Source organism: Lissotriton helveticus, chromosome 7, assembly GCF_964261635.1.
Source record: "Lissotriton helveticus chromosome 7, aLisHel1.1, whole genome shotgun sequence".
NCBI lineage: Eukaryota > Metazoa > Chordata > Amphibia > Caudata > Salamandridae > Lissotriton > Lissotriton helveticus.
The window spans coordinates 1,789,363,958-1,789,390,047 of NC_136068.1; the positions used below are offsets into that span (position 1 = coordinate 1,789,363,958).

Here is a 26,090-nt window from a genome sequence, read left to right on the forward strand (position 1 = left end):
GTGCCGACAGTCAGATATTCGCATTACCGAATTAACACACACTGTTCACACTTGGCTGGCTGCAGCACTCACGTACGAGTCTCCGAGCCACTGCAATTGGTGTACTGCGCTGGTGCGGCAGCCGCCTCCTCAGTCCAGTCCTGGTCTCGGCAGCGTCACTCCCTCTGCAATTTGCGGTGGGGTGAAGGTCATTGTTTAACATTTACTGCAACCATAGTGGTGCTTGCAGTGCTGCCATGATGTGCTCCAATCACCTAGTAGCCTTTCACAAACAACTGCAGCACTAGCAGGACTCAGGTCAGGTGACGTCCCTGTTTCGTGCCTAAAGAAGTCTCTGTCTATATCACACACAGGTCACCGTCAGTCAGAGCAGCGCCGTGGCAGGAAATCCCTGCAGGCCCGGACCGGCTGTTATGGGCACCGGGCAATCCCCCGGTTGGCCACATGTGTGGGGGCTGGTTTGGGGCCCCTGGGGGCCATTTTTATTACAGGGACGTTTTTGCAGCATAGCTGCAAAAACGGCCCTGTAACAAAATCGGCCAAAAACCGGCCCTGGCAAAGAGCGTGGTTGCACCCCCAACCCCCCACCGGGGGTGAGGGGGTGGCCGAGCACTTTGCCAGGGTCGGTTTTGATTCCCAGTCCAGCCCTGAACCCCTGCTACATGGATACATTGTAGCAGCCAGCTGAGCCCCAAGCCTGCGGGATTAGCATACCCATGCCACAGAGCGCTGCCAGACACTCCAGCTTTATTTTCACACAGTAGGCAGCGCGAACATAGTAGGCAGCGCAAATGGCTTGATAGTAGTAGGTGCTATAAGTCTGTCATGCATGACAATGCATTTCAGTGCGGTGATGCCGAGCACCACACTGAAATGTGTTAGTGTCGCATCTGATGGATGATACTTGGCTGCTCTGTTCATAAATACGGTGCATTCCTGCCCTTTCACATTGGCATAGGGCAGGTCAGCAAGAAGACTTATGGCGCTGTCCTATGCCAATGCCTCATAAATGAGGCACTTTGTTATTAGCTACACCTTTGACTACATCCCTGTGCTCATTGACCTTTGGTTTGCTAAATACTGTTTAATTTTATTTCCCCACCGTAAAAATTATTTGCTGTGGGAATTGGAGGCATTTATGGTTGTCGATAGTTGTTGATGATGAGTACCGCGTTCTAGACATTTTTTTCAGGAGGGAGTCCTTATGGCTAAAAGCTTTTGACAAGGGGTCTCAGCATCATAAAGTTTGAAGACCTCAGATCTAGGGTGTGATGGGTAGTAGGGGGAGAGTCTATCTGTAGTGTAAACTATTGCCCCCTATATTACCCAGAACTGAAGCCAATGGCTAAGTAGGGATCCCTCTCCCTCTTTAGTGCTTTTGTTTGAGGCTTCCCCTGACAGACTCTCATAACGCCACCCCAAATTCTTTTAACTCTGTGAGACAAAGACCAGCCTGTAAAAACATGCAAAAGGCAGGAGCCACCTGAAACTGGTCCCAAAACATATTCTGTGAAATAAATAAACTCTGGGCCTCATTTATAGTATTTTCGCATAGGCTCCTATGCTGTCCTACTCCAAAATGAAAGGCATGAATGCACCATATTTAAGCAATGCCTGCGCTGGTGCCATTATGGATAGCCTAGCACCAACATAGGCACTCTGGCACCATGGTGCAAGGGTGCCTCTGCTGCATGCAGGATTGTTTTTGTGCAGGAAGGGGCACCAGGAATGGGTAAAAAAAATCTGGGGTAACATAAGTGCCCTGGGAATGCATTGAGTGGGTATTCCCACGGAACACCCATGGATTTTGACGCATCCCCAGATTTACAAGAACTTGTAAACCTGGAGATGTGCTCAAATCTTACACCTTACCATGGGAGTAGTAACGAAAATGTCTCTATTTCTCCTCATTTCTTCCTCTTTCTATGTGGTCTGCCTTCTGCAGCACACATAGAAAGAGGAGTAAACCTCCCAGGATTGTTTTGTGCAGGAAGGAGTCCTGCATAAAAACAATCCTGCATGCAACACAGACACCCATGCATATTTTTGCAAGGGTGCCTGTGTTGTCGGCAGCAGTGGTTTCTGTAAAATCTCAGAGGAGCAAGTGCCGATCTCAGCAATGTCTCTGTAAACCCATTAGGAACAAGTGCGGATCTCAGCGCTGTCTCTGTAAAGACACAGAAGACCAAGTGTCGATATCAGTGATGTCTATGTAAGCCCACAGAGAACCAAGCATGGATCTCATTGTTGTCTGATTCACTAAACCTGATTTTTGATAATCGAATATTTCCAATGCCTGAAACCTTATATTATGTATGATAAAGTTGAAGCCAAGGGGGGCCCAACTTATCGGTGGCCAAACTTTAACATAGAGTTGGGGACATATTTACAAGCCCCTTGTGTCGCCGGAGCATAATTTTTTGTGATGATCCAGAGGCACAAATCACAAAATCATATATATGAAGCCACGCAAAGCAACTATGCATGGATTTAAATGGCCACATCGATAAGGAGTAAGGCAAGGCATCTCTAAATTGCTGTGTTGCCTTACTCTGAGCTTGGCAGGCATTTCATGGGCACCAATGGATTTTGACGCTTTCCCAGATTTACAAAAACATGTAAACCTGAGGATGCACTAACCCTTATGCTTCCAATTAAGGCGGAACAAGAAGAAATACATTTCTTTTTGTTTTTTCCTCTTTCCATGTTTGTGGCAAAAAGCCTCCCAGGATTGTTTCTGGGCAGGAAGGTGCACCTTCCTGCACAAAAACAATTCTGCTGACAGCCCCGGTACCCTTGTACCCTGCTGTTGTTCTTGGCTACCAAAATGGCGCCAGAGCAGGGGGAATGGACAGGAATGCACTATATTGTATAAATAGGGTGCATTTATTCCCTATCACTTTGACGTAGGGCAGCTCTGCAAGGTGACTTTCTGTGCTGCCCTAAACAAAAACCCCATAAATGAGGCCCACAGTGTGCAAGAATCTGTACACAGAGCAGTCATGGAAAACCTTGTGCTGAGTCAGACTTTAATCAGGTGGCGTTATTAGCTCTTTATCACCAGTGAAGTTAATCTCACAAGGAATATACTATTGATTTTTGTGGTACCAAAGTCATATAAGTGCAGGCTCAAGGACCAGGTGCGGCTCAGTGCTTGGCTGCGGTGTGAAGACGTCCTGTGGTCACCATGACTTCCAGTCTGGCCATCATCAGCTTCATCATCACAGTGCTGATCGCTGAAGGTGAGGCTCCTCCTTGCGCCTTTCTGGGGGGTCCCCCAACCTCTTTGGGAATCTGCTGTACATACATTTTATAAATCACCCAAAATGCCCCCCCCCATGCGATTTCAACCAGACGGGTACTTACAAACCTCAGGTATGGGTGAATAAAAAACACCCATTTCAGCATGCAGTAGAAAAGGTGAATTCTGACACTATCTGCAGATCACATAATAATAATACTCATCACTCCATTCTGCATCAGGACTGAGGCATCACAGGGCAATACCATATGTTAATGGGGACAGTCCTAATGAGCCTTGTGTTATTGACCGGGCCAGGGCGGAAGGCCACGATCCAAGCCTGATTCCATCAAGTTACACAGAGATCTCTACAACACGTGCATTAGCCCACTAAGCTATGTTTCCAGCCTCTGTGTTACTGTGCAATCTGTTTTTATCACAGTAACGGGGCACAACCAAGAGTTGGGTCAGGGCCTTCAGGTGATTGTGTTATTCCGAACTTTCATGATGATTCATGGGGACGTTTCTCGAGTGCATTCTGTGTATCCAGGGTCTTTGCTTCCATCGTAATTCCATTGTAATTCTGGGGTGAAATCCATTCGCATACGCCTGGTGTGGGACTTGTTTTTCATAGGAAGTGCTACTTGTCATTGCTGCATACTTGGTATAATAGTTTTACCTCAGGCAGAGGGTCTTTGGTAGTACCCACCTTCCAACTCCACCCGCATTCATTTGAAAGTGTGGAATCTTCATCACACGTACAAGTCTCAAAAAATCCTTCTGAGTCCCAACAAATCCTTCTGTGGTTGTTGCACATCTCTGAGACATCTTTGTCTTTGCCAAAGTCACGTTTAAAGAACTTCAGTAAAATTCGGTCACTTATATGGCGACTTAAAAGGTAAATTCCTTTGTGAAGTGGAAATAGGATGTATCATTGGGGCCAGAGCTGCCGACTTTGGAACTGGAGAACCAGGTTCGAGTCCTGGCATCGGCTCAACCTCCTGTGATTCCGGGCAAATCACTTAATCTCCCGGTGCCTACCAAAAAAAGAATGTATTCTTGTGTAACGAAACTGGTGCTCATGTAAAGCCTCCAATAACTTCTGGTCGAGTTGGCCCTTTGAGAAAAAAAAACATCTCGACATGTGCCTAAAAACTATTTAAAGCACTCAAAGAAATGAGAGAGAGAAACTGAGAGCAACAGAAAGAGAGAGACTGACAAGGAGAGATAGGGCTGGATGAAATGGAATATGGAGAGGTAGAAAGAGAGAGTTTGCCAATAAAGACATTGATAGGGATTTCAAGAGGTAAAGGTGAAAGGAAAGAGAAAAAGAGGAGAGGTGTATATACATATGCTATGCATGTATGTGGAATTTCTATAGTGCGAACCTAGCCATAAAGCAGTGGAGCGTCATAAGACACTTGTACAATGGAGTGATAGGGGCAAGAGCTGGTCATTGTATTGTGATGTAGTGTTCTTTAGAGAGACGTGTCTTCAATTCTCTCCTAAACTGGAGCAGCGTTGGATTGGTCCTGATGCAAAGAGTCTTCAGTCAGATGGTGGCTCGGATGCCGGTGTGCCTAGAGTCACCGGGAAAGATTACTATACCGCAAGATAAGCATGGGTGCTGGTCATGGTGGCTCTGTAAATGATGCTGCTGGTTCTAAAGATGGTGTGAGCAGGAAATGTGAGCCATTTGAGTTCCATCATATTTCCTATGTACTATTTCCTGCTTATTTTTCTTGCCAAATTACAGGAATTATGTTTTGCAATAACGCAGCTTCTTGTCTTGGTGCAAAGGGACAGTGAAGGGATAGTGTGGACGAGGAAGATGAAATGTGTGAGATAAAGGGATGGAGTGGGAGGAATGAGAGAGAGGGGGAGAGAGAGACAGAAAGATAAGGAAGAACTAGAGAAAGACAAAAACAGAGCAGAGATAAAGAGTGTGAGTGATGGTCAGGAGAGAGAGTGAGACAAGAGAGAGAGAAATACAAAGATGGAAGTACAGAATACAAAAGAGAGAAAGATGAGAATAATGGCAAACAAGAGCGACAGAGTGAATGATGGGGAGCAAAAGGGAAAAAGACTGGGAGAGCGGAGAACAGGGGAGCATAGACCGAGAAGGAACAAGACTGAGAAAGGATACAAAAGAGTGAAAGCGGAGAAATTCTGAGTCGGAGAGGTGGAAATAGAATGAGAGAAACAGTCTAAGAACGAGTGAGCGAGGGAGAACAGGAGAGAGACAAGAAAAGCCTTGAAGCGAAGACCATATGAGGTTCTGTTCTATACTTGGAAAGACTCTTCTCTAAGTTGTGAATCCCGCAGTGTAACCCCGGATAAAATGATGTGATTCGTAATCAAACTGATACTCCTAAAACAGTGAAATCTGGAGCTCTGTATAAGCCAGTGATTACACCAAGTGGAGCCCAAATGTAAACATACCCATGCTGGTGCTCTGCAAACAGATATCGAGGATGCACAGGAATCACCCCCACAATGTCATTGGAGAAGAGTAAGCGACGAGTTTGAATCCAGGGAAGGTTGTCTCAGCCTGTCATCCTTCTAAGATTGATAGACTGACTGTCGCTAAATAGAGTAGTAGTAACATCTGTTATTCACAGCAGTATAATGCACTGTATGAAGGCAAATAATTAAGAAACAGTATTATTATTGTTTTTATGAGCAGAATGCCATCCATTACAGTCTGACATTCAAAAGGAGACTGCACAAATTCTTATATACTATATATACTAATAGAAGTGGAAGCAAATTCTTCCTCTACAAAAAAACCTACAGCTCTTCCAAGAAATGAGCTAAAAACCCAGAAACAAGGGAGGAACAGCAGAACAGCACACCACCCAAACAAACATACCGGGATGATCACCAGTGGGTGGAGTTTGTCCAAGCATTCCATCCATCTCTTTTTAGTATACTTTAGTGTGTTACCCGAAGTGTGGCGAGTGTGCCCAGACATGAGTCCCATGCACACGGTGTCACTGTGTGAGAAGTTGGCCTGATGTGCAGTGTTCACTATTCTAGTGATCACTATATATCAGTCCAAACAACCCTTATTGATGATTGGTTGTAAGTCAACCTTATAGACCAGCTATCCTAGTAGCATGGATACGAGCAGTCTAAGGCTAAGACTCTAGAGGGCGTGTTAAGCCAGCTGTTTTACCATCACATTACCCCTTGAACACCCAGTGAAAGGACACCACACAAGTGTTATGAAAATAAACAATGTATTTATTAGAATCACAACAACCCTGTACTCTTTATGAGGACAGGGTGCTAAGCACACAACAAAACTCTTATGAAAATACTTAAGTTAGCACGTTATACACAAATGCCCGAGGGGCACGAAAAACCATATAATCTAAGAGTGGAATGCGAAATTACTAGCAGGTAAGTACAGTACTAATAGGCTTTGGAATCGCTAGGACTGGATTAGGGAATCGTTAGATTACTTCTAGGAGGCCTAGGGGACTCGGGTGCAGAGTGTGCACTCTCACGCGGGATGCGGGACAAAGTCTATGGAAGCTAGTAAAGGCAAAGTTAGTGTTCACGGGCGAACCCGACCTGGTAGGAAGAAAACGACAGTGGATCCTGACCCTAGGATAGTGAGGCTATGCTGGGACACCGAAGTGCCAAAGTTACGTAGCCCAGGGGCTGCAGCTGCATAGGTCTGAAAAGACGTCGGGAATCTCGTTGCCGGACCAGGAGCCTGGAAGAAGGAAGTTGCTGGCAGGCGACCAGTGAAGAAAAGTTCGATGGATCCAAGCCTGGATCAAGGAAGAAGAAAACCTGAAAGCAGAGGGGACCAAGTTCTTGAATCACTAGCCAGTTATTAAGTGGGCACCAGGATGGCACCGGGCGAAGTCACCGCAGTCAGGTGAGTGGGCGCTGCTGGGCTCTGCAGTCTCTCGGACCAGGAGGCGTTGTCGGCGACCAGGATGGAGGTGCGAGCTGTCCCACGAAGGTTCTTGCTGTCGACGTCGCTGGACCCAGGATTGGGCAACAAGTCTTGGCAAATGCAAGGCCCACGCGGTGGACCTAAAATGGCGTCTTAGCCGGACCAGGAGGGTCCAGGGTACTTCTCCGATGGAGGGAAGCAAGGGCCAGTCTGGAGCAACCAGACTAGCAGCAGTGATGTCGTCGGGCGTCGTTCAGAAGGCCACAAGCCAGCGGGCTAGTAGCCAAACAACGCGGTGAGCAGCAAAAAGCAGAAGGGCCCCACGCAGATCGTGGAGATGCTGGGAGGCTGCACTTCGGTGCTGGAGCTGCTCAGGGTCGGGGCTTCTCGGACCCCAAAGCACTCACCAGGGAATTACTCGGCGGGCTTGCTGTGCAGAAGTCGTGCAGTCTTGAAGATGGCCGGTCCCTCGAGGTCTCGTCACACCCACGAATCTCAGCGTGACTGATGATGTAGGTAGAGGTCAGAGGTGCCAGGGAAGCCGGTTCTCGTCGAGCTGGGCAGTCTTGATCCGGAGGAGAGACTTGCAGCAGACCGCAGTGTTCTTAAGATGGTGCCTGCGGATGCAGGGTGACTACTCCTTAGTCACAAGGGAGAAATCTTAGGAAGAAGTCTTGAGTTCCTTTCGTGGAAAGTAGTTTCAGGATTCAAAGATGATCTGATTTGGAAGGGGGCCAGTTCCTACCTTTATCCTGTAAAAAGGGGCTGGCACGCGACTTAGTCCTGCCCTAGGGGTGGGACTAGGAGGGGGGTGGTTACACCCACTTCCTTGGCGGGCTTTTCCCCAGCACAGGGTCTGGAGTGACCCTGGAACTGGTTCCAGCCAGCCTATGCACAGTGAGCACCGGGGTGCCACGTGCAGTCACCTTCCTCTAAAGCCCTGCCTACCTACAATACACAAAACCCTGTCTGGGACGGTGCTGGCACCGCCCCTGGCAGGAAACCCTTTGTCCTTATCTCCTGCTCTGGGAGGACTCCCAGCAGCAGGAGGGCAGACTTGTGTCTCGGTGGCAGTATCCATTTTGTGGAGCTGAGGCTCTGTTTGACTTTAACCGGGGTTAGGGGTTACATACATGTTGTGTCCCTCTAGAAGGGTGGAATGCTAACCCCGTCGCCAGAATTGGCGAGGGGTTAGTATTCCAATTCGTATGACACCTTACTCGACATGTTTTGATAAAGCGATACCAGAGTTGGCATATAACCGCGAGGATTATAATGCACTTAAGAGTATATGGTATGCGATATCATGGAAACGGCTAAGGGATGGATCCCGAAAGCCGCAGACAGGCTCAGCTCATGCCAGAGCACCATCTCACACGATTCCAAGCACTCTGCCTTCAGGATTGTTAAGGCCTGCCATAGGAGTGACTGATAGGAGATCTGTGTGTCCATTTTAGGGTTAGATATAGGTATACTATATCTAAAGCAAAGGGTGAGTACACCACCTTGCCCCAGCTGTCATGCAGCCAGTTGTGTCAGTTTAGTTAGTCAGCCCAGGGGTGGCATAATACATGCTTCAGCCCCTGGGAGACTTCTGGGTACACCTCAGCCCTGGGTACAGGGACTTGGAGAGGGCCCAGTGCCAATTCAGTACCTGAGTACAATTTGGATAGAGAGAACAGCTAGGCTGTGGGTCTGATTAGCAGGCCCACAGCCAGGGAAAGTCATAAACCAGTGCAGCAAAAAGCAAAAATCTGGGTGATCATAGGATTGCAGACCCTACTCTCCTACATGACCCCCCCCCAAACTTTGGGACAATAAACTAACCTTGACCAGGTGAGTCTTCTTGCTCTAAGTGGAAATACATGGAGAGCCCATCAGCATTGCTGTGATCAGTACCAGGTCTATGCTCCACTGTAAAATCCATCCCCTGTAGGGAAATGGACCACCTAAGCAGTTTGGGGTTTTCACCCTTCATCTGATTTAGCCACAAGAGGGGCTTATGGTCTGTCTGAATGGTGAAGTGAGTGCCAAACAAGTAGGCCCTCAGCTTCTTCAGGGCCCAGACCACAGCAAAGGCCTCCCTCTCAATAGCTGACCAATTTTTCTCTCTGGGTGTCAACCTCCTACTAATGAAAGCAATAGGCTGATCATTACCATCAAAATTCAGTTGAGACAGAACAGCCCCCACACCCAACTCAGAAGCATCTGTTTGGACAATGAATGGCTTGGAGTAATCTGGACTCTTTAGGATAGGTGCTGTGCACATGGCCTGCTTTAGGTCATTGAATGCTTTCTGACAGCTTGCTGTCCACTGAACTTTCTTTGGCATCTTTTTGCTTGTCAGGTCATTAAGAGGGGTCACTATGGACCCATAATTTCTGACAAACTTCCTATAGTACCCAGTCAGGCCCAAGAAAGCTCGAACCTGAGTCTGGGTGATTGGAGGAGTCCAGTCCTTGATGGCCTGTATCTTACTCTCCAGTGGCTGAACCTGGCCTCCACCTACAAGGTGGCCCAGGTATACAACCTGTGTCTGCCCTATCTGGCACTTTGTGGCCTTGATAGTGAGGCCTGCCTTTTGCAGGGCCTCTAACACTTTCCTCAGGTGGACCAGGTGATCCTCCCAGGTGGAGCTAAAGACAGCGATATCGTCTAGATATGCTGCACAGAAGTCATCCAGCCCAGTGAGGACTTGATTCACCAACCTTTGGAAGGTGGCAGGTGCATTTTTCAGTCCAAAGGGCATTACCACAAATTGATAATGCCCTCCAGGGGTAGAAAATGCTGTCTTGGGTTTGGCCTCCTCAGCTAACCTGATTTGCCAATACCCAGCTGTCAAATCAAATGTACTTAAGAAGTTGGCAGAAGCCAATTTATCTATAAGTTCATCTGCTCTTGGTATTGGGTGGGCATCAGTCTTAGTGACTGCATTGAGGCCTCTGTAGTCTACGCAAAACCTCATCTCTTTCTTACCACCCTGGGTGTGAGGCTTTGGCACTAGAACTACTGGGCTAGCCCAAGGGCTATCTGAGGGCTCAATGACTCCCAGCTCCAACATTTTCTGCACTTCAGTTTTGATGCAGTCTCTAACATGATCAGGCTGTCTGTAGATTTTACTCTTGACAGGCAGACTGTCTCCAGTGTCAACATCATGGGTACACCAATCAGTTTGGCTGGGTGTCAGAGAGAACATATGTCTGTAGGATTGCAGAACTTGCCTGCAATCCTGTTGCTGATGTTCAGTGAGGCTGCCACAAAAGACAACACCATCAACTGATCCATCATCAGGATTCTGAGTGAGCAGGTCTGGGAGAGGGTCACTCTCTTCCTCCTGTCCCTCATCTGTGGCCATGAGCAAGCTCATGTCCTTCCTGTCAACATATGCCTTGAGCCTGTTAACATGGAGCACTCTGAGAGGGCTCCTGGGAGTTCCAAGGTCCACCAAGTAGGTAACCTCTCCCTTTTGCTCAATGATGGTGTGGGGCCCAGACCATTTGTCTTTCAGAGCTGCTGGGGCCACTGGCTCCAGCACCCACACCTTCTGCCCTGGCTGGTACACAGTCAGAACAGCCTTTTGGTCATGCCAAGCTTTTTGAAGTTCCTGGCTGGCCTCAAGGTTTTTAGATGCCTTTTCCATGTACTCAGCCATCCTGGAGCGGAGACCAAGTACATAGTCCACTATGTTGGTTGCAGGCTTTTTGAGAGGTCTCTCCCATCCTTCCTTCACCAAACACAGGGGTCCTCTTACAGGATGCCCATACAGAAGCTCAAAAGGGCTGTAGCCAACCCCCTTCTGTGGGACCTCTCTGTAAGCAAACAAGAGGCAGGGGATCAGGACATCCCATCTTCTCCTAAGGGTTTCAGGTAGTCCATGAATCATCCCTTTCAGGGTCCTGTTGAATCTCTCAACAAGCCCATTGCATTGTGGGTGGTAGGGTGTGGTGAACTTGTAGTTCACACCACACTCCTTCCACATTGCAGTCAGATATCCTGACATGAAGTTTGTACCTCTGTCAGAAACGACCTCCTTAGGGAAACCCACTCTGGAGAACACTCCAACTAGGGCTCTTGCCACTACAGGTGCTGTAGTGGTCCTAAGGGGAATAGCTTCAGGATACCTGGTGGCATGATCCACTACCACCAGTATAAACTTGTGCCCTGATGCTGTCTGGGGTTCCATTGGACCAACAATGTCAATCCCCACTCTTTCAAAGGGAACCCCCACCACAGGTAGTGGTATGAGGGGGGCCTTTGTTGTGCCACCTGACTTACCACTGGCTTGGCAAGTGACACAGGAGCGACAAAACTCCTTGGTATTCTCATTCATATGGGGCCAGTGAAAGTGTGAGACAAGCCTGTCCCAAGTCTTTGTCTGACCTAAGTGACCTGCAAGGGGAATCTCATGGGCCAAGGTGAGAAGGAAACCTCTCAGAGACAAGGGGATGACCAGCCTCCTGGTTGCACCAGGCTTGGGGTCTCTTGACTCAGAGTACAGGAGTCCATCTTCCCAGTATACCCTGTGGGCACCTGTGGCATTCCCTGCAGCCTCAGCAGCAGCCTGCTGTCTGAGGGGTTCAAGGGAAGGGCAGCTCAACTGTTCCTTCCCCAGGTCCCCAGTGGAGAAGCGTGGCTCAGTGGTTAGAGGCGGCAGACCCGGAAGCTGAGATCGGCTGTGAACCAGGGTTCGATTCCCCACCTCGGCGGGTCTCGTGCTCAAAAATTCCACGGACTCGGCAATTCTCGCTCCGGTGCCTACTCGACTCACGGGGTCACACTCTGCGACTCTGGGCAATAGCTTGCTTAATCTCCACTACGGCCCCTCGCGGCGGGATGCCTGGCTTTCACCTTGTGGATACCCTGCCGGGGTATCTCACAGGGGAATACCAGGACGGGTTCCCTAAGCAAGCGCCTTGATGCCTTCGGGTGATACGTGCGCTATATAAGTCGCAATACATCTACATTTACATTTACAGGTCTGCTCTGGAGGGTCCCCCTGAGCCCAGAAACTCAACTTGATCAAGTTCAAGCTCTTTAGGCTCAGTTTCCCTCAGTTCTCTCAGATCAGCCTCCTCAGAGACTTGATCCTCAACCTGGGGTAAGGGGGAAGGCAAAGCCTTACCCTTACTGCTCTTCTTCTTGGAAGGTGTCTGGTCCATCATTTCAGGATCCAGCACCTGTTCAGTGGGGCATTTTCTGGCCTGTGACCTAGTCACAGCAAGCACATGTGCTGGCAAGCCTAACATTTCCATGTGAGTCCTCTGCTCCACTTCTGACCATTGTGATGACTCCAAATCATTGCCCAACAAACAATCAACTGGGAGGTCTGAACTGACTACAACTTTCTTTTGTCCCTTCACTCCACCCCAGGAGAAAGCCACAATTGCCACACTATGACTAGTAGTGACATTGCTGGCATTGGTCACCAGGAAATCAGTACCTGGCATGATCTGTCCAGGGTCCACAAAGTTAGGTGTCACCATGGTGACACTGGCACAAGTGTCCCTATAGGCCTGAGCCATTTTGCCATTTATCAAAGGTGTCTGCCTGTATTTGCCCAAAGTATTGGGACTTATTTCAGGGGGCATATCCATATCCCCTGTACAGACAAGGACAGCCTGAGTGAGTGTGCCAACTAAGTTGTCAGACCCCTCAGTACCCAAGGTTAACCCAACTAATGCCTTGGGAGGTACACTACCACTACTGACTGTACTAGGGGGTGCAGTTGCCTTAGGGGCTGTAGTGGCAGGAGTTTGTCCTCCTCTTTTGGTGCACTCACTAAACCAGTGAGATTTACTTTTGCAGTACTGGCACCACCTTTTTGACTGGCCTTCTTGAGTCTTCTTCTTCTGGGAAGCCTGACCCCCACCCTCTTTGGTTTGTTGGGGACCTGGTGAAGACTTCTGGTCATTTTGCTCATTCTTAACATTACCCTTCTGGTCTGCTTTCTTCTGACCACCCTGGTTCTGGTTCTGGTTCTGCTTGATCCTTGTCCTGACCCATTTGTCTGCCTTCTTTCCCAATTCTTGGGGAGAGGTCAGATCTGAATCAACAAGGTGCTGGTGCAACAACTGGTTCTGACAATTGTTTAAAATTTGTTCTCTCATCATTAGATTATACAATCCTGTGTAATCTGTAACCTTGCTACCCAGCAACCAGCCCTCCAAAGCCTTAGTGGCACAATCCACAAAGTCAGACCAGTCCTGAGACTGAGTTTTCTGGGTGTCTCTGAACAGCAACCTGTACTGCTCAGTGGTTAAACCAAACCCATCAACCAGTGTATTCTTCAGGACCTGGTAATTGTTAGCATCCTCTACTCTTGTAGTGAGGAGCTTATCTCTACCTTTACCATCAAAGGAGAGCCACAGTATAGCTGCCCACTGACTCTGGGGAATGCACTGCACAGTGCAGGCCCTCTCCAGAGCAGCCATCCATTTCTGGATATCATCCCCTTGCTTAAAGGGGGGCACTATTTTAGTCAGGTGTTTAGTATCTAAACCCTTCTCTCTATCTCTTGGGAGATTGCTGCCACCAGTGGGAGCTAACCCACTCATCTGCTGCTCTTTTGCCAGGGCAAGCTTCTCTTTGGCCAGGGCAATTTCTTCCCTTTCAATCCTCAGTTCGGCTTGTCTCATCCTAGCTTCATGCTCCCTTCTCTGAGGGGAAGTAAATCTCCTCTGTGGAGGATTCCTTCTCCCCTGAGAAGAGGCATTAGAGTGCAGAGATCTATTGGAGTCCCTAGAAAGAGATCTATCTCTCCTAACTCCAAGGTTAGGCCCACTTCGGGTTAGTACTGGGGGCCCCCCAGATCCTAGCCCAAGTAAGTCTAAGTTGGCCCTGGTTAGCCTTCTGACTACCTCAAGACCTTTGTCTACCTCATCCCCAGAGAGTTCCTCTTGATCCTCCTCCTCAACTGCAGTAGCAATGTTGGGGAGATCTGGATCCCCAGAGGTTCCCTCTAAGGCTGGCATATTCCCATCTAGCTGAGAAAGCTTTCTCGCATCATAAGTCTCTAAGAGACCTATTAAAAAGGGAATGGTGGGGTTAGACCCCTGCTTCAGTTTTCTGGAGACACAGATTTGTCTCATCTCCTGGAAACTGAGAGCTGCATATCTTGAAGTGACCTGTGGAGGGTCAACACTGACCAGGGGAGTCTCAGTAGATTCTCCCTGGGTAGACATGCTTTTCTAGTGAGGTGTAAGTGGTGCAATTACCTACACTATATGTTTGCCTTCTGATCCCTTGCTAGAGTTGTAGTTTAGGGTGTGCTAGGCCCTAGGAGCTACAACAGCTGGTTCAGTAGAACTCAGAGTATTCTAAGCTAAGTTATATGTACCTTTAGTACTTATGTGATCTTTCACAAGATATTCTTAGGATATGTGTGGTAAAACAACAGCAAGCTCAAATCCCAACCGCTGCTCACCAATGTGAGAAGTTGGCCTGATGTGCAGTGTTCACTATTCTAGTGATCACTATATATCAGTCCAAACAACCCTTATTGATGATTGGTTGTAAGTCAACCTTATAGACCAGCTATCCTAATAGCATGGATACGAGCAGTCTAAGGCTAAGACTCTAGAGGGCGTGTTAAGCCAGCTGTTTTACCATCACATTACCCCTTGAACACCCAGTGAAAGGACACCACACAAGTGTTATGAAAATAAACAATGTATTTATTAGAATCACAACAACCCTGTACTCTTTATGAGGACAGGGTGCTAAGCACACAACAAAACTCTTATGAAAATACTTAAGTTAGCACGTTATACACAAATGCCCGAGGGGCACGAAAAACCATATAATCTAAAAGTGGAATGCGAAATTACTAGCAGGTAAGTACAGTACTAATAGGCTTTGGAATCGCTAGGACTGGATTAGGGAATCGTTAGATTACTTCTAGGAGGCCTAGGGGACTCGGGTGCAGAGTGTGCACTCTCACGCGGGATGCGGGACAAAGTCTATGGAAGCTAGTAAAGGCAAAGTTAGTGTTCACGGGCGAACCCGACCTGGTAGGAAGAAAACGACAGTGGATCCTGACCCTAGGATAGTGAGGCTATGCTGGGACACCGAAGTGCCGAAGTTACCTAGCCCAGGGGCTGCAGCTGCATAGGTCTGAAAAGACGTCGGGAATCTCGTTGCCGGACCAGGAGCCTGGAAGAAGGAAGTTGCTGGCAGGCGACCAGTGAAGAAAAGTTCGATGGATCCAAGCCTGGATCAAGGAAGAAGAAAACCTGAAAGCAGAGGGGACCAAGTTCTTGAATCACTAGCCAGTGATTAAGTGGGCACCAGGATGGCACCGGGCGAAGTCACCGCAGTCAGGTGAGTGGGCGCTGCTGGGCTCTGCAGTCTCTCGGACCAGGAGGCGTTGTCGGCGACCAGGATGGAGGTGCGAGCTGTCCCACGAAGGTTCTTGCTGTCGACGTCGCTGGACCCAGGATTGGGCAACAAGTCTTGGCAAATGCAAGGCCCACGCGGTGGACCTAAAATGGCGTCTTAGCCGGACCAGGAGGGTCCAGGGTACTTCTCCGATGGAGGGAAGCAAGGGCCAGTCTGGAGCAACCAGACTAGCAGCAGTGATGTCGTCGGGCGTCGTTCAGAAGGCCACAAGCCAGCGGGCTAGTAGCCAAACAACGCGGTGAGCAGCAAAAAGCAGAAGGGCCCCACGCAGATCGTGGAGATGCTGGGAGGCTGCACTTCGGTGCTGGAGCTGCTCAGGGTCGGGGCTTCTCGGACCCCAAAGCACTCACCAGGGAATTACTCGGCGGGCTTGCTGTGCAGAAGTCGTGCAGTCTTGAAGATGGCCGGTCCCTCGAGGTCTCGTCACACCCACGAATCTCAGCGTGACTGATGATGTAGGTAGAGGTCAGAGGTGCCAGGGAAGCCGGTTCTCGTCGAGCTGGGCAGTCTTGATCCGGAGGAGAGACTTGCAGCAGACCGCAGTGTTCTTAAGATGGTGCCTGCGGATGCAGGGTGACTACTCCTTAGTCACAAGGGAGAAATCTTAGGAAGAAGTCTTGAGTTCCTTTCGTGGAAAGTAGTTTCAGGATTCAAAGATGATCTGATTTGGAAGGGGGCCAGTTCCTACCTTTATCCTGTAAAAAGGGGCTGGCACGCGACTAAGTCCTGCCCTAGGGGTGGGACTAGGAGGGGGGTGGTTACACCCACTTCCTTGGCGGGCTTTTCCCCAGCACAGGGTCTGGAGTGACCCTGGAACTGGTTCCAGCCAGCCTATGCACAGTGAGCACCGGGGTGCCACGTGCAGTCACCTTCCTCTAAAGCCCTGCCTACCTACAATACACAAAACCCTGTCTGGGACGGTGCTGGCACCGCCCCTGGCAGGAAACCCTTTGTCCTTATCTCCTGCTCTGGGAGGACTCCCAGCAGCAGGAGGGCAGACTTGTGTCTCGGTGGCAGTATCCATTTTGTGGAGCTGAGGCTCTGTTTGACTTTAACCGGGGTTAGGGGTTACATACATGTCGTGTCCCTCTAGAGGGGTGGAATGCTAACCCCGTCGCCAGAATTGGCGAGGGGTTAGTATTCCAATTCGTATGACACCTTACTCGACATGTTTTGATAAAGCGATACCAGAGTTGGCATATAACCGCGAGGATTATAATGCACTTAAGAGTATATGGTATGCGATATCATGGAAACGGCTAAGGGATGGATCCCGAAAGCCGCAGACAGGCTCAGCTCATGCCAGAGCACCATCTCACACGATTCCAAGCACTCTGCCTTCAGGATTGTTAAGGCCTGCCATAGGAGTGACTGATAGGAGATCTGTGTGTCCATTTTAGGGTTAGATATAGGTATACTATATCTAAAGCAAAGGGTGAGTACACCACCTTGCCCCAGCTGTCGTGCAGCCAGTTGTGTCAGTTTAGTTAGTCAGCCCAGGGGTGGCATAATACATGCTTCAGCCCCTGGGAGACTTCTGGGTACACCTCAGCCCTGGGTACAGGGACTTGGAGAGGGCCCAGTGCCAATTCAGTACCTGAGTACAATTTGGATAGAGAGAACAGCTAGGCTGTGGGTCTGATTAGCAGGCCCACAGCCAGGGAAAGTCGTAAACCAGTGCAGCAAAAAGCAAAAATCTGGGTGATCATAGGATTGCAGACCCTACTCTCCTACACACTGGAACCAGGATATACTTGGCCGATGAGCTAAACTAGGTCATGGGTTACCTGTGTTCTGGTTCAGAAAGGGCCTGGCCTGGCATTTCGGGCTGGACTGTTCCACTGGAGCAGGGACAAGAATGATTTGCACATGCTGGGTCCAAACCGAGCTGGCGTGAAGGACAAACAATGATGGACTGTAATTTGGCCCATGTGATTACCACCGGCTGAGATTAATTCAAGTATTTCATCCATCATATTTTATATTCTCCCAGAGCTGACTTCTATGGAGTTAACTCAGCCACAAATGGTTGACCATCCAGAGACGGATTCTCACCAAGCAGTTCTGTTCAGTGGCTCTGGAACAATTTCCATAGTGGGGGTGCAGGCCATCAACATAACCCGACTTCAGTCCCTCTTTTATACTTTCCATGCCTGGGGTGTAGTTATCAATAGTGCAGCACATGCAGTGGCACTGTTACCCTCGAGGAGTGAGGGGGCGCTCTGCACCCCAATTATGGCAGTTGTCATTATATTATTCGATTTGGATCACAGCTCATTTGCCATTCCACTACTCCATGCTGCTGTTACACACATTGAGATGTTTGTTCTTTACTTTGTAAAGCAAGCATGTGTCTTTATTTGCACATGTGGAGAATAACTCTAGGATACTTTCCACTCATGCTGTGCCTGGTGGCTTAGTGGACTAATGTGGTCACCTAAAGGGCCTGTGTTCGATCTCATGGTCACAGGTTCAAAATGCTGGTCGGTCCACTCAGCCTTTGTCCTTCTGAGGTCGATAAAATGAGTACCACTGAGTTGGGTAATAATAAATATCTGTTATTCAAAAAAACTTCTGGGTGAACGTCGCTTCACAAAGACAAATGTTATGTAAGCAAGATTGTCAATAATGAATATGATAAGATACTCTAAACGTGCAGTTCAAGAAAAAACAGTAAACACTGTCCTGATGCTCAAATAATAACAAACACTTTGTCTAAAGAAGTTGCACGCAATGTGACAGTTTGTACTCTAAGCATGTTTATTGTTCATTCCTCTGACACCCATCAAGGATATTAAGGAGTGCTGTAGTACCCTCACCCCTGCTTCTAGAGACACTGGTTATATCATTAAGCTAAGTTTAGAAACTCGCTGACTTCATGATCTGGCCCACTGAAGCCCTCGCCTGTCCCTGGACTCTCACTTTTGTGACTTTTCTTAAACGTGCAGAAGTACTAATTAAAAATAAAACATTACAGGGCAGCTTTATAAGAAAGTGACACATCTGTAGAGATGCACCAGTTTCCCTGCACCAGCCTGCGATACCCTTGTGCCACCATGGATGCACTGTATTTACAATACAGCGCACCATGGCGCAAGGATTGACAGATGTGTCCAAAATTCTGACCAATCTGTTGGTGCAAAAGCCATGCATTGCTGGAGTTGTGTTGCAAGCATGATGCAACTCCAGCAATGCATGTTGAGGCCTATACTTATTCTACCGCGTCACTCCTTACGTCTGCTTCAAGCAGGCGTAAGGTTTTGACGCAGTAGCGTCCTAGAAGTGGCGCAGTGAAATCTTGTAGATTTCACTGCATCACTTCTACGAAGCTTTCCTGCTTGGGAACGCCTAGTCTGCCTACATTATACCTGACGCAGATGTAATGTGACGCAGGGCTTTACAACGTGATGCATCTCCCTAGATGCGCCACATTGTAAATTGACCACATTGTTTATCCTGCCGCTGCTTCACAAAAGTGACGTGACGTCGGTGCAAAAGTGTTGCCCCTACATTTTCTTTATAACCCAGAGGCAGCAAGAGGTTAGACTACATTGCCCCCTTCTTCGGGGCAGTCACAGGACCTGCCCACATGTGGTGAACAGGCTCTCTCAGGTCAGGTGACAGCTGAAGGTAAACCCGGCAATCTTCTCCGTCTGGTCTGTTACAGAGACTGCTGCCAGAGAGGCTGTGCTAACGAGGTAATCACTGTTCACAACCTGCTGTTTACACATCTGTGCCTGGAACTGATAGCCAGAGCTCACTCTTCCAGATCCTGATCCTGTATAAACAGATATTATCTCCTTAAAAAATATTATAAGCTTATTTTAAAAAAATCAAGATCTGACGTTTGTTTTCCATGATTTTACTTTTTATAAGTTCAACAATTCTTTTAGTATCAAGAAAATATTGGCGTTGTATAGACTGGAATTGTTCCACAAATTATTTATTTCACCCTTCTTGGTAAAGACACAATATCACAAACTTATGAATCGTAAGTTGAAAGCTTCATTCCTGCCGCACTTGAATGAATCACAAATGCCTGGCTTTGTCATGGCCTCAAAGGTACCACACCGAATTACAAATGTAAAGGATTGTACAATTTCATTGCATAGCGGGCTTTGCATCTCTTGATGTATTTATGGCGTCCCAAATAAGTAAAACAAAAGCCGATAGTGGTTTGCCATTTAGCTAGGTGAAGTGACGGGTTGAAGGCAAGTGAACACAGGAAATTGTAGTCTTGATTGTATGTCTTTATTGTAGCTTCTCAACAACAGCCTCATCCTTCAGCAAGCAGATTAAACTGACATCTAGTTCAAGTGATAACATTCTAAGCCAGCAATATTCTAATGGGGAACAACATGGAAGGTGCATATCCTAGGCAACAAGGAAGAGAGACTAAGGAAGAATAAGAACACTACATCACCTCCCTCTTTTCATAATCAGAACAGAAGAGGGAAGTAAAATGAACAAAAAAAACCAACAACAATTAGATAAACACACTATACACAATCTTTTTTTTTTGTTTCTTTTTATTTAAAATATAAACAAGCAAGGCAAAAAAACATGTTATACAAAGTACCAGTGCAAATGAGGGAGGAAAAGATAGTGCAACAAAATCGGCAATCGATATAAGGAAAGGGAGGGGAGACAGAGGCCGACTCAATATACATACAATGAAATAGTCAGAATGTGGGGTCAGGGGAGAGTGGGACATCATTGTCATCGACTGCAGGCGGTGTACATAAGTCCCCACGACAACTTTTCCAAGGTCCCCATACTTTACGCCACTTCCGGGGACGGCCCCGGGCCAGATACACCGTCTTTTCCCTGAACATACACCAGTCCATGTTTTCTTTCCATACTTCTACTGTTGGAGGCCTCTGGGACCCACACAACTGAGCAATATCTCGCTTCGCAATCATGCCCCCAGGGTCGCCCATTGAGTCTGGGCTACATTATAATCCGTGGGTTCCCAGACATTTAACAAGCAGCGCCTGGCCTCTGGCAAGAGAGCAACACCCGTCACTTCCTTCATTACCTCATGCACCCCGCTCCAGAAAGCAGCAACTTCATGACATTCCCAAATAATATGAAGAAATGTCCCTTCCTGCCCACACCCCTGCTCACACAGACCCTCCTCAGAAAAACCATTCGAACCAAACGAGGGCCCGTGACGTATATCCTGTGGAGGATATTAAGTTGTACCAATCGGAGTCGAGCTGGAATCGTGACCTCCTTGGGAGAGGAGATCGCAGACTGTCAGTCCTCGTCATCTAACTCGAGGCCGTCACGGGTCCACAAGTCCCGAAGATGCGGAAGGAGGTCTGACCTATTGTTAATTAATTTTTTGTAGACAAGGGAGATAGTACTGTCAGGCACATGACCGTCCAACAATCTATCTGCAAGCGGGGACGACTCCGGAATTACCTCCCCCACTGGAAAAACTGACATCAAGGCATGACGAACTTGAAGATAGCGGAAGTACTCTGAGTCGCCCAATTCAAACTCCGTCTTTAACATCTCAAACGATTTCACCTGACCCTTAACCCAAAGGTCTCCCACCTTAATAATACCAAAGAGGTCCCACTTATCAAACCCCTTGGTCTTCCACAGTTTACCAAGCTTATCCGAACCGAAAAGCGGGGTCATTAGAGTCAAGCGGTCTTTCCATCCCATCGAACTAGTTGCGTCTTGCCACATACGTACTGCCGTCTTCGTAGGCCCCGACAAAGCCTTAACCACATACTTTGAGTACAGCGCCCTATAGTAATTACCCCCCCGGCAACAGCCATCTATCCCTAGCAAAAGCGGGGTTCAATTCAGGACCATACATACCATGATTAATGGCCCCCAATTGAGATGCCCAATAATAACGGTTGATGTCAGGGAGAGCAATACTCCCGTCATACCACAGGAGTGTCAGTTTGGCAAGTGCAATACGAGGTCTACCGTCCCATATCAACTTCCTTTGAAGAAATTCAACTGCACGGAAATAGCTAGCAGGAACTATATCAAGAGTGTTCTGGAGAGCATAAAGAAAACGAGGCAGAGACATCATTTTAAAGAGAGCCGCACGACTATACACAATCTTGAAGACGAAGAGGAACTGTCTTCTCACATTAGACTGTGAGGGAGCAGCAGAGGCACGAGAGGAATCCTCCTCGGAACATTTTGGGGAACATTTGGCAATTCTGTTGAGGTTCTACACTTTATGATCCTGGGTTCTTACGGTATTCCCCAAAAGTTTGATTACTTTAATTGGTGATGCCCACCCGTCTTTCAGGGAGTTTTATTCTGACCCAGTCACCAATTTTGACCACAGTTCTCTTCACAGTTTTTCTTGCTTCAAACACTTTTCCATTTTCTCCAACTCACGATCTTTCCAACCAACCTTACTGTCAACCACTCCACTTACTTTCATCTTTCTTGAAGTATCCCAAAGTGGCTACAGATGCGTGCTAGCCACCCTTCCTTTAACCTCCGCCGCGGCGCTGGGGTTGAGGGGGGCCGCGCGGCACAACTATGCTGGTGCCGGAACCACTCCGTCTCCAGCCACAGGCACGCTGTGCTTGTGATGGAGTGGTTCCGTCACGGCCCCGCCCGCTCAATGGAACGCTTAGCGCAGGTGCGGGATTAATGCCGCGCAGGCGCGGCGGCCGGGCCGTGATGGAACCACTCCGTCACCAGCACAGCGCATCCGTGGCTGGTGACGGAGTGGTTCCATCACCAGCATTCAAGGGGTTAAACAAGGTAAAAGGCGTGACACCCATTGAGGAATGAGGTGTGAACCTGTATTTTCATACTTTCTTTTTGATTGCTTCTTCCCAATTACAGCTAGACACTAGGGCTAGTTGCATAGCCTCTTTGAGAACCCTGACGAACCTTTCAACTACCCCATTGTATTCTGGCGTAATACCTCTCTCACTCAAAAATTCTTCCACAACACCAGAGGTAAATTGCACCCCATTGTTTGTCAAAATTGAACTTGGCAAACCTTCATTTGCAAACAGATCGTCAAGGAAACAAATTACAGAAGAAGAATCTACGCAATTGACTATTTTTAGATCGGCCACCTGGAGAACATGTCAACACAAACTAGAACATAGTGATCCTGAGTCTTGACTTTAACGGGACCCAGGATATCCAGAGCAATATCTACCCAAGGACTGGTAGCTTGTTTCCTGACCACCATGGGCTGAGTTTTACACTTAAGTATCCTGTCACTGATGGAACATTGAGGACAGCAACGCACAGACCTTTCAATCTGAGTGTCCATTGCAGGCCACCAATAGGCTTCTCTAATTTTTTCTTTTGTTTTAGCGGTGCCCATGTGACTTGTATGTGCATTTTCAATCAGCTTATGACGTAAAGCCAAAGGTGGAACAAGTCTACTTCCTCTGAACAGTAGTCCATTATGAACAGACAATTCTTCTTTAACACACCAGAATCCTCTGATTTCTTCATCACACTCGCGTTTTTCACCCCGGCCATCAAGCACAAAACACACAACACGTTGCAAAACCGAATCGTCTCTCAGACATGCAATCCATTCTTCCGCTGTGACAACACCCTCGGCTACCAAACAAACCTTCAAGTCTTTAGAAGAATCTTTGCCAACGAACGAGTCATCTTCACTACAATCAGAAACTGTTGCACCACTTAGCCTAGACAAACAATCTGCAAGAATGTTGTTAGTGCCCAGCAAATAAGAAACCAAAAACTCAAAGCCTTGCAATGCGACTACCCATTTTCTTATCGTATGCGAGACACAATCAATGCCTTTCTTCTCAAACACTTCTTTTAAGGGTTTATGGTCAGAGACCACGGTAAAGTGTTTACCCCACAAGAATTTCTTAAGCTTTCGAACAGCCCAATAGACTGTTAAAGCTTCTTTTTCGACCACCGAGTATGTACACTCGCTCCTCTAAGTGGTCTTGAGATGAACAAAATGGTATTGTCAACTTTTTCGCCAGTTTGTAAAAGCACAGCGCCAAGTCCTTTACAACTGGTGTCTGTCATAATATAAGACTCCTTAGTAGGATCAAAACTTGAAAGATTTTGTGCATTGTTTAAACAATCTTGATCAAGTCAAATTCTACACAGCAAGATTTGTCCCAAATGAACTCATATCCCTTTTTTAACAAAGCCCTGATGTTTTCTGTTTTCTGAGCAAACCCAGGAACAAATTGATTATAAAATCCTGCCATTCCTAAAAATGTAATGAGTTCTTCTTTATTCTCAGGATATTTGAGATATTTGAGATTAGTGATGACCTCTACTAAGAAAGGATTAGGTTTGATACCCGATCCAGAAATCAAATGGCCAAGATACTCAATCTCCTTTACGTCAAATTTACACTAGTCTAACCTGAGAGTGAGACCTGATTCCTGCAACTTGGACAAAACTTCATTTACTCTCACATCATGTTCTTGTTGACTCACACCATGAACAAGGACATCGTCCTGGTACACTTTGACACCATTAATACCAACCAGGATGTTTTCCATTACTCTTTGAAATACTGAGGTGGCTGAAATTAAACCGAAAGGCATCCTGAGAAATTTGTACGTGCCAAAAGGCGTGATAAAAGCTGTCAAATCTTGACATGAGGGATGGAGTCTGACCTGATGATAGGCCAATGACAAATCCAGTGTTGAAAAGTGGGTGGCACCATTCAACGATGACAACATTTCTGCTATGTTGGTGAGAGGATAGCAATCAACCACCACTGCTTTATTGAGTTCTCTCATATCAATGCATAATCTGGCCTCTCCGTTGGCTTTTCGGGCCATAACTACCGGAGATACCCACTCTGTGGTTTCAACTTCTTGGATGACCCCACTATCCAAAAGTTTATTCAACTCATCTTTCATTTTATCTCTAACTAAGAGTGGTACGTTTCTGACTTTGGTTACTTTCGGTGGGAATCCTTTTTTTAACTTAATAAGATGTAAGTGTAAGACAATCTAGCTTTTTATCAAAGTTTTTGGGGAAATTTTTTAATCCAATCACCATGCTCTGAAATCGATGCAACACTAGGAAGATCCCTTAAGCGTGCAGAAGAGAACTCATTAGGATCCAGATAAACCTGAGATCATGTTGATGACCCCAACTAATCAGAGAATCTCCCTTCATTGACACGTTTAAAGTATCTCAACTGGTTTATAATTTGACCACCATACCCTCTTGGTACAGTGTAGTTTGACCTTTTCCAGCAAGTTCTTTTCATGGAAAACTTTGGGTACTAATATAATTTTGGCGCCTGAGTCAAACAACATATCAACATAGTTATCATTGATTAGAACTTTTTCCATTGGCCCCTCAGGTGTTAGATTATCAACCTGACAGACAACCAAATCTTCTTCACTTTGTTCGTTAATGTCTACTTGTACTGTATTGTTTTGTAGGTATTCTTACATAACGCAACTGCCATCCTACGGGTATCCTGGCGCTCAGATATAGGAACATAACCATCAAGTGGAGGAGTCGGGAAAGAAGATAACGAGGAATCATACTTTCGGAAAGAGCCATGTTTTTAAGCTCTTTCTGAATTCAATTAAAGAATCAATCTGTCTGATGCTCTGTGGCAACTCATTCCAGAGGTGAGCAGTAGCCACGCTGAATGCCTTCCCCCAATCCTAGAACGCTTGAATCTTGGAGTTACCAGCAGGCTGGTGCCAGAGGAGCGAAGCTGCCTCTGAGGATGATACCAGGCAAATCGTTCCTGTAGTGGAACTGGGCCTAATTCATGTACCGCTCTCTTCACCAAGCAGAGTCATTTAAAATTGACCCTTTCCTTGATAGGCAGCCAATGAAGATCCCTCAATGCTTGAGTGGATGATGAGCCGCGTTGTCTGTTCAGCACCAGCTTTGCCGCTGCAGACTGGATTCTCTGCAGCCCCAGAAAGATGTACTGAGGGGCCCCCAAATACAAGGAATTACAGTAATCCAGTCTGCTCAACACTGTGCTTCTTACTACAAGGGATCGCGAGTCCATGGGTAAGATTGGAAGTATCTGATGCAGCATACGTATTAGACTGAAACATACGCTGGCAGTCTTGTTCGCCTGCTATTCCATTTGAAGATTCTTATCTATCAGAACCCCCAGACTACGTATTGTGTTAGCAGGGGCCAGCGGGTCCTCCTCAGGGGGGAGCCTAAACTCCACCAGTTTATGTGTGAGCATCTTTGCCAAGGAGCAGTACAGCACCATGGATTTCCCCCATTGAACTGCAGGGAGTTCTTCCGTAGCCACCCTGCAGTCTGTTGCATGGAAACTGCATATTTCCCTTCCATGGAAAACGCCAGTTGCGTATCGTCCGCATAGTTGACCAAGTCAACCCGAACGATTTGATAATGGGGAACAGAAGCTGCAGGTAAATATTAAAGAGAATGGTGCTAATAGCAGAGCCCTGCGGAACCCCATAGCCTATTGGAGATTTGCAGGCGGAGAACGGTGCCAAGGTAACCACCTGCTGTGTCCCTGTCAGATAAGATGGTAACCACTGCAAGGCCCGTCCCTTCACTCCAATTTTCTCC

General features: G+C 47.4%; 1 protein-coding gene across 1 annotated transcript in view; it reads left to right on the forward strand.

Moving 5' to 3' along the window:
- Window positions 1–2,987: 2,987 nt before the first annotated feature.
- The window catches only part of LOC144770770 (phospholipase A2 inhibitor and Ly6/PLAUR domain-containing protein-like), a 235,278-nt gene continuing 212,175 nt past the window's right edge, over window positions 2,988–26,090 (forward strand). The window contains exon 1 of the mRNA XM_078655518.1: window positions 2,988–3,242. Within this exon, the coding sequence (XP_078511644.1) occupies window positions 3,188–3,242 (55 nt within the window). The 5' untranslated portion in view covers window positions 2,988–3,187. The remainder of the gene's footprint in view (window positions 3,243–26,090) is intronic.